General features: G+C 42.4%; 1 protein-coding gene across 1 annotated transcript in view; it reads left to right on the top strand.

The window, feature by feature from the left end:
- The window catches only part of LOC104723596 (probable helicase MAGATAMA 3), a 12745-nt gene extending 8174 nt beyond the window's left edge, over positions 1-4571 (top strand). The window contains exons 7-22 of the mRNA XM_019233286.1: positions 36-124; positions 218-253; positions 654-739; positions 857-907; positions 1150-1261; positions 1356-1461; positions 1542-1639; positions 1866-1967; positions 2055-2147; positions 2555-2608; positions 2840-2898; positions 3012-3096; positions 3282-3653; positions 3818-3940; positions 4054-4140; positions 4236-4571. Coding sequence (XP_019088831.1) covers positions 36-124; positions 218-253; positions 654-739; positions 857-907; positions 1150-1261; positions 1356-1461; positions 1542-1639; positions 1866-1967; positions 2055-2147; positions 2555-2608; positions 2840-2898; positions 3012-3096; positions 3282-3653; positions 3818-3940; positions 4054-4140; positions 4236-4337 — 1655 coding nt within the window. The 3' untranslated portion in view covers positions 4338-4571. The remainder of the gene's footprint in view (positions 1-35; positions 125-217; positions 254-653; positions 740-856; positions 908-1149; positions 1262-1355; positions 1462-1541; positions 1640-1865; positions 1968-2054; positions 2148-2554; positions 2609-2839; positions 2899-3011; positions 3097-3281; positions 3654-3817; positions 3941-4053; positions 4141-4235) is intronic.

Here is an 8571-nt window from a genome sequence, read left to right as displayed (position 1 = left end):
GGATTTAATCTTTACTGCAAAAGAAAAATCGTGTGGTTCTGGAGATGAAGCGTGGAAAATATCTGGACCTCTGCATGATTATTTTAACGAAAATCTTAACAAATCCCAAAAGGAGGCAATTGATGTAAGTCTGGCCTTGTCATTTCTATCCTTTCAAACTTTTAAACTTTCCCTTAACATAGATTTGGGCTCTTTGTCTTAAAATATTATTTTGTAGGTTGGTCTATCAAGGAAATCCTTCGTGTTAATACAGGTTGACTTCTTCAATTAACTTGTTTCATTATTTTTAGGACTATTACTTAGCTTTTTCATTCTAAGGTATCATACTTCTTTACACACTGAATGTGAAACACACAATCTTCTTCCATATGAATGCTCCAACATGCTTACTGAGCTAGCACTCAATGTATTTCTATTTGACTCTCAAGATTGCCTTTAAAAAGTATGTGGATGATACATACAACAGAAAACCAAAATAATTCGAAGTTGGCAATATTTTGATCTTGTAAACTATGTGGACCTGAAATTCTTCCTTGTAAAATTGCATTGACAGTCAACATGGCTATAACTGGTTTGATTTTTTATATTGCATTGACAAGCAGATAGTTAATCTACAATTTGATTCTAATACTAATGATTCTATCCTTCATTAGGGTCCTCCAGGTACGGGGAAAACACAGACAATTCTTAGCATTCTTGGAGCTATTATGCATGCCACTCCAGCGAGAGTCCAGTCTAAGTATGATTTCTTACATTCTATCCTCTTGATGCTCACATAAATTTGTGCAGCTCCGAGTTAGGATGACAACTATGCTTTGCATTCTCGTTAATACTCCTTTTTTTTTTTCCATAATAGGGATACAATGCAAGAAGTGAAACGTGTAATTCAGATGACCATGGAGGAGAAGTATGGTTTTGCTCCCTTTTAAGATATTTTACTTTTTCCGATACTTAGTTCTCGCATACCCAGATATATGTTCATAATGATTAGAAATTGTTAGTTTTATGATATTATCTAAATCATATGGTGTTTCATTTGAAATCTTGCGAATAAGAGGATTTAGAATAATATTGCATTGCATCACTAGTTTGGTCTGAAATATAACATATCATACCTCCCTATTATCTTATCATTTCTTTTGTCTGCAGATACCATCACTGGGGGCGAGCTTCTCCTTGGATTTTGGGTGTCAACCCTCGAGATGCTATTATGCCTGAAGATGGTGATGATGGTTTTTTTCCAACCTCAGGAAATGAATTGGTAAGTCGTAAGATTTTATTCTGAGACAAGTGGTAACCCCGCATTTATTTATATTATCATATAGTAACGCCACTTATCTTTCTTTTGTATTCAGAAACCAGAGGTGGTTAATGCTAGTCGGAAGTACAGATTACGAGTACTTGTCTGTGCTCCATCAAACTCGGCACTTGATGAGATTGTGTTGCGGCTTCTGACTACAGGTATGTGGTTTATTCAATACATCGTTTCATTATTGAAAAGTTGGTAATGGTCTTATAAATTATGACTTTTGTACTTTCAGGTCTTCGTGACGAAAACGCCCAGACATACACACCCAAAATAGTTCGAATTGGTCTCAAGGCACATCACTCCGTTGCATCAGTATCCCTGGATCACCTTGTATGTATCTAGTAGCTTTTACACTTTGATTGTCGTTTGTCCTGGCTTAGTTTTGGTTGCTTGATTTAACTTTCTAAAAGAATATTCTACTGGGAGTCTAACTTTCATCAGATAAAGAATATTCATCAAGGAGGAATCACACTTGTAGAGAACAAACAGCGAAATTACAAAATTTGTTGACATATCTTTTTTTTGGATACTGCGTTCTGAGAACACTATTTTGCAGGTAACACAAAAGCGTGGCTCTGCCATCGATAAACCAAAACAAGGAACCACAGGAACTGATATAGATAGTATCCGCACTGCAATTTTGGAAGAGGCTGCAATTGTACGGGGATTGCTTTCGTATTGATGTAATTCAAAGCTGTTCTTTATCCTTCCCTGATTATTCATTTCTGTTTCTTTGCACTTTCAGGTGTTCGCTACCCTTAGCTTCAGTGGCTCCGCACTTCTTGCTAAATCTAACCGTGGCTTCGATGTCGTTATTATAGATGAAGCTGCACAAGCTGTAAGCCCCTTCTAATATATGGACTTATGTTTGGATGTGTTGATAAGGTTTACATGAACCTATAAATGTCTGATGGCTTATTTGAAAGTGGATAGAAAAATAGGATGCTTTGTTTTTGAAACTCAAGTTGCATGAGACTTTTGTCATGTTGGTACATGGGGTTGATAAATCTCTTCTCCCTAACCTATAGTATCTGGATAATTTTAATCCTGGTTTTGTTTCGAAGCCAAAATATGTTATATATCTCAAAATTTGTTGTTTGCTTTGTACATGGAAGTAGCTTTTTACTGATAAAAAGTTTATGCATGTAGAGAAAATGTTCATGCTTATTTTTCCCGAGTGTCAGAAGCTTATCTGCTTCTCAGAGTTTGTTGCTAATGATATTTACACTTGTGTTCCTTTCCCAGGTTGAGCCAGCAACTCTAATTCCTTTGGCCACTAGGTGCAAACAAGTGTTTCTGGTAACAATCCCACAGCATTTATTTAAGTATCAAAATTGCAGTAACTTTCCAACTATATAAAAATAGATAGATAATTCGACACACGCCATTAGAAGCATCCCCTCTTGGAATTGAACAATATAGCTGTGTCTTGTAGGTGTGACCAGCAAGCACAAGACCATAAGTTTATGAGTTAAATTGGTATGATCAGTTAAAGGCAACTAATCAAAATTATCTTTCTATTTTTATCAGGTAGGGGATCCAAAACAACTCCCAGCTACTGTAATCTCAACTGTTGCTCAGGATTCTGGGTAAGTGCTTTAAACCACTCAATTCGTCCAACCTTTTATCTGTTTATATGTCTTTCATGAATATTGTATTGACACTATCGGATTGCAATTTTTTTATTCTCTCTTCGATGAAGGTATGGTACAAGCATGTTCGAGAGACTTCAAAAGGCTGGCTATCCAGTGAAAATGTTGAAGACCCAATACCGGATGCATCCAGAGGTATGGAGCAATTCTCATTTAGTATCCACTTAAGATAGATACTCAGTGGATATCAGATTTCTAAAGAATTAACAGCAGTTGATAGCTACTTCACAAGATTTTGCAAAAGAATCGCAGTTAGCTTAATTCTTACTTCAATGGTTGCATCTCATTTTACCCTGAAACAATTTTTGACTGAAAATCAGATAAGAAGCTTTCCTTCAAAGCAATTTTATGAGGAGGCACTGGAAGATGGATCTAACATTGAAGCTCAGACTACTCGAGACTGGCATAAATACCGTTGCTTTGGTCCATTTTGCTTTTTCGATATACATGAAGGGAAAGAGTCTCAACATCCAGGAGCAACTGGTTCTCGGGTAAATCTTGATGAGGTGGAATTTGTTCTTCTCATCTACCACAGACTTGTGACCATGTACCCAGAGCTGAAGTCAAGTTCTCAGCTAGCTATTATATCGCCGTACAACTACCAAGTAAAAACTTTCAAAGATCGGTTTAAGGAGATGTTTGGTGCGGAGGCAGAAAAAGTGGTTGATATCAACACTGTTGATGGGTTCCAGGTCAATATTCTACTCTCTTTTTCTCACAATTCAACATCAACTGTGCGCTTAAACAAACTAAAATGCAGTAGATTCTGCTTTTATGCTAATCTCAGAACTCAAACCACAGTCCAAGTTTTCATCCAATTCTCTTTCTGTTTTTTTTTCCTCATCTTGATGAAAAGGGAAGGGAGAAGGATGTTGCTATATTCTCATGCGTCAGAGCTAACGATAAAGGACAAATCGGGTTTCTCTCTAATTCACGGCGGATGAATGTGGGGATTACACGAGCTAAGTCTTCAGTATTGGTAAGACATAAAACCAATTCTTGCACACAAAGCTGTTCTCTGGCTTTTATTTATATAACCCTCTCTCTGGTTCTATCTCACTGATCCATTCTCCTCTAAAACTTGCTTATCAGGTCGTTGGTTCAGCTGCAACATTGAAGAGCGATCCACTCTGGAAAAACCTTATCGAAAGTGCTGAGCAAAGAAACCGATTATTCAAGGTAAAAACCTTTCTTTCCATCTGTGGTAAAAGTATCAACCTTGCTGCAACATGTTGGGATCAAAAAAGAAATGTTGGCTTTTTGTGTGATTGTAGGTATCAAAGCCATTGAACTATTTCTTCAGCGAGGAGAATCTGGAGACAATGAAAGTGACAGAGGACATGGAGATTCCTGATGCACCGTTGTATGAAAACTAAGCTCTTCCGGTGGCACCATATGGTGGAGATGATGACTTTGGAGATGGTGATCAAGACGATGCACCCATGGCCGAAGAAGACTAAAAAACACCATAAACCTTTTTGTTATTACTATAAGTTAGATGACACTTCTTTGAACATCTAACGATATATTGGTTTTGATTATTTGTATGATTCTTTTTTGTTTACATGTAAATAAGAATATAAGATAAGAATGTCTTTTTAATTGTGCTACAGTGATCTCATTAGGTTCAGAACACACGCAAAAACTTTAGGATAAAAATTATAAAAAGAGGTATTGCTAGAACAGTTATCAAATTTGGAATAAAATTGTAAGATTTTACAAGTCAAAGCACTACAATTTGAAAACATTGGAAGAAAAGACAAACCGCACAAAATGAGCTTCACCATGAATGAACCATAAGAAGTAACCATAAAACAAACTTAAGTAAGTAATAATCATTCTAGTAGCATTAGAGATAGTTTTAAACATTTATTGAAGATAAGAATTAAGAGACTGTAAAGCAAATTTCCCTGAGCGTTTGTCATAAAGACAGTGTTAAGGTATCTTCTGCTCCCATTCTTTAAAAACCCGGCTTCAGATCTGATCCCTCCGGTGGTGGTCAGTTGTAGGATAAGATCACATGCCAATTAATCATAGCCTTCTCCCCACCCTCAAGCCATTCACGCTCCTGGATAAGATCCCACTGAATACGTTCGAAAAAACCCTTGAGAATGGCGGCCATATAAGCGGCATTCTTTTTCAGCTTGCCTTTCAAATCTTTGGGAGGATGTAATACTTGCGAATACGCAGCAACAAACTCGTTAACTAAAAAAAAAAAGCGAACCTGTAATCAGTTGGCTTCACCATTACTCTCTTTCCATCAGATGCCCACAAAAATCATCCCCATACCATGCCACAAACTACGCTGTGACCTTAACAGTGTCAAGGTCCCTGAGCGTCATCCCTTCGAGAAGTCTACAATGTAGATGATAAGGCAAAACACGTCTTTGAGACTGCTGGATTGAGAAGACTCAGGATAGGGCTTAACAAAAATCAGGAACTCTATCATGATCCAGAAAACAGTATTCACCAATCATTTTCTGGTAAAATGACTGAACATTGTCTGATGGTGAGCTCGACAAGAAGTTGAATCTTGAATCATTTGTATTAGAAGCCATGACCATCAACTCGATCAAACTCCCATCCGTATTTGGAAACCAGACACGCCGCTGTGTCGACGATAGTTGAAAGTCTGACATCTAGAGGCGCATGAAAGATTTTGATATCCATAGGTTCTGAAACATCAGTAGCTTTCCCTTTCGAATCTGAACAAGGTACTCAGTAAGATTGTGCGAGTAATACGAGTAACGAGGATCTCTGATGAGTATTCAGCAAGCTTTTGCTGGTACAATGCGTGACAAGGATCTTCTTCACTCTTCAGGAGAGCTGTTGGTGCGGGATTCAGCACCCCCGACATACCGAGCTAAACCAGAAATACTAATTGATTAGTTAACCGGGAAACCGGTTGAGGGCTTGATTAGGTCAACAAGAAGTCAGTTCGGCCAAAGCGTAGCCTTGAAGAAGAAGAAACCGACCTCCACTTCGGCACGGCGGCCGACTGAAGCAATAAGGCAGTTTTCCATATCTCACTTCGTCCGATAAGGAAAGTTAGTATATTATGCAATCTAAGAACATGTATAAATAAGGGGAGACTTCGCCATTGTAAGGTATCGAGAATTGAATACAATAATCGAGTTCTCCTCTTGTTCTTAGCAATAAACCCTAATTCTTTTGAGTTCTACTTCTTTACTTTTAATTCCAAGGCTTAGATCTATTTTCTAGAGAGATAACTCTATTGAATTTGTTTCCCTCCTTAAACAAATTCATTGTGGAAACCTAGTTTCTACAATTGGCGCCGTCTGTGGGGACGCAAATCGTCTCTAGAAAACTTACTCTCTAAGAAAATCTCCCTAAAAAGCCCTACAATAATGTCTTCCATCATCAACGAAATCCCCGAAGTAAACCACACAACCTCCAGCATGCCCGATCTCACAGGCGTCGCATCCACTCAGGATAGCGTCGCAACACGAGGTGGCGTTTCGACCAGGCCGGCCATCGCCGTGTACTCCCGTCACCACGTCAACGCAACGACAAACCCGACCGAAACCTCCGCCGAACTCCCAGTCGGGATCAGATCCGAAGGGGAGACCAGCCAGGAAGCAGGGCGAACTCAAGTAGAGCTAGTCAACCTCGACACGGAGTTCACCGATGAACAACCCCGCAACGAGAAGGATGCGCGCGTCACGGAGCAGCAGCTCGGCGCACAGAACGGGAACCTCCCTGTTCATGCCACGCCAGCAGTCCAGAACCCGCAGGTCATCTCCATGGAGGACTTCAAGATCTTGTTCGGCTCCATGACGAAAGAGATCTACCAGATGATCTCCGATACCAACCGCAGAGTCGACGCCGTGGTAACCCAGACAACCCCATCGCAAGTCTCTGCCGGACAATCGCCAAACTTAGGCGGTCTCACTCGTCGTCTCGACTTTTCGGACGCACAATTCGAGCGCAAGAATCCTCCCCCTCACACCACGCCGAGTATTCGACCGACGAATCTGAATTCGCGGATACACGAGAGCCCGGCCGCCCCGGTCGCCCGCCTCGTGAACTCCGGACCTTGCTTCGAACTCGAAGAAATCAAATCGCAGATTAGCGGCATGAACACACTCCTCCATCGGGCTATCAGCACGGCTCCGAAGATTGATAGAATTGTCGAGGTGACTCGGCAGTCACCCTTCACTCAACGGATAACGCGGGCTGCCGTACCGAATGTCAAGCTGAAGCTTCCAATCTACCAGGGAGACAAAGATCCGGTCCAGTTCATGACGTCCTTCATGGCGACCATGTCAAAAGCACGATTCACCGATGAACAGAGGGACGCCGGTTGCTGTCAGCTATTCGTCGATAGCCTTTCCGGCCCTGCCTTGGTATAGTTCACAAGGCTCGAGCCGAACTNATCGCTAAGATGTCAATGGGCGATGTAAAGCTACAAGTACGAGCTGGCGGAGTGACCCGGAAGACTAAGTTTGCAGTCNCAAGTTCGGATCTCTGGGAGATGGCCTAGGAACAAGGAGAACCCATCGCCAGTTTCTTGAACAGATTCAAGGAGAAGCTGACAAAGATCAACGTCCCGGAGGACGCTGCAATGGCAGTCTTCAGAAAGGGTCTGATCCCTGGATCACCACTACGAAAGGACCTCAACATCCGGGAACCCAAGGACCTTGACGACGCACTACATCGAGCTTCCAGATTCGCGCTCGATGAGGAAGAAGAGGCTCAAATAGCCGCGAAAACTAAGGACGAACAATCGTCGCATCCCTCCAAGGCTAAAAACCGGGTCGAACATCACGAACCCCGCAAGCACCACGANTGCTAATATAGACCCCTCCGACCCCTCGCGAACTGTCGGCATCGGGTCCGAACTCGACGAACACATAAAGACAAAGCTGATCGCTTTTCTGCAGTCTCGAGCTTCCACATTCGCCTGGTCAACAAAAGANCGGTCACTCCACACATGAGTGCGTCCACCTAAAGAATTACTTTTACGGGAAGTATCTCTCTGGCGAAGTCGAAGCTGTCTTTCAGCCAAAAAGCGTTCGCGGAGGCAGAGGTCGCCGTGGGGGATGGCGTGGCGGACAATCTAACGGAGGCCGCGGTGCAGGTGGCGGACGAGGCTACAACGCACCACCCAACGCAGTCCAACAGCCGGCCAACCAAGCATTCGTGAACCACCAAGAAGAGGCGCCCCAAGCAGACGAACTGCCTGACCCTCCCAAGCGGCAGAGGGGGCAAAACCCGGAGCGGGCCAATTCCCCTCCCCGAGGACGAATAACAATGATACTTGGCCCACCGGAGGACTGCGCAGAGTCCGTCCGCGCATTGAAGAAGAGGGCACGACAAGTTTGCACCCTTCGAACAGTTCCGAGCGAACCTTCACTCTGTTTGGACCCGATATCATTCACTTCAGAGGACGCCAAAGGAATCCAACATCCCCATTCGGACCCTTTGGTTATCGAAGTCACAATGGGCGACTTCGACGTCGAACGAGTCCTGATTGACACCGGGAGCACCGTCAACGTACTCTGCTGGCAAACGTTAGAAAAAATGGGCGTCACACCAGACCAACTGAAACCCGAAACTCGAACGCTGACGGGCTATGATGGGATCGCT

Source organism: Camelina sativa, chromosome 11, assembly GCF_000633955.1.
Source record: "Camelina sativa cultivar DH55 chromosome 11, Cs, whole genome shotgun sequence".
In the NCBI taxonomy this organism is placed as follows: Eukaryota; Viridiplantae; Streptophyta; class Magnoliopsida; order Brassicales; family Brassicaceae; genus Camelina; species Camelina sativa.
The sequence above is the reverse complement of the archived record's forward strand: the minus strand, read 5'-3'. Positions and strand labels throughout refer to the sequence as shown.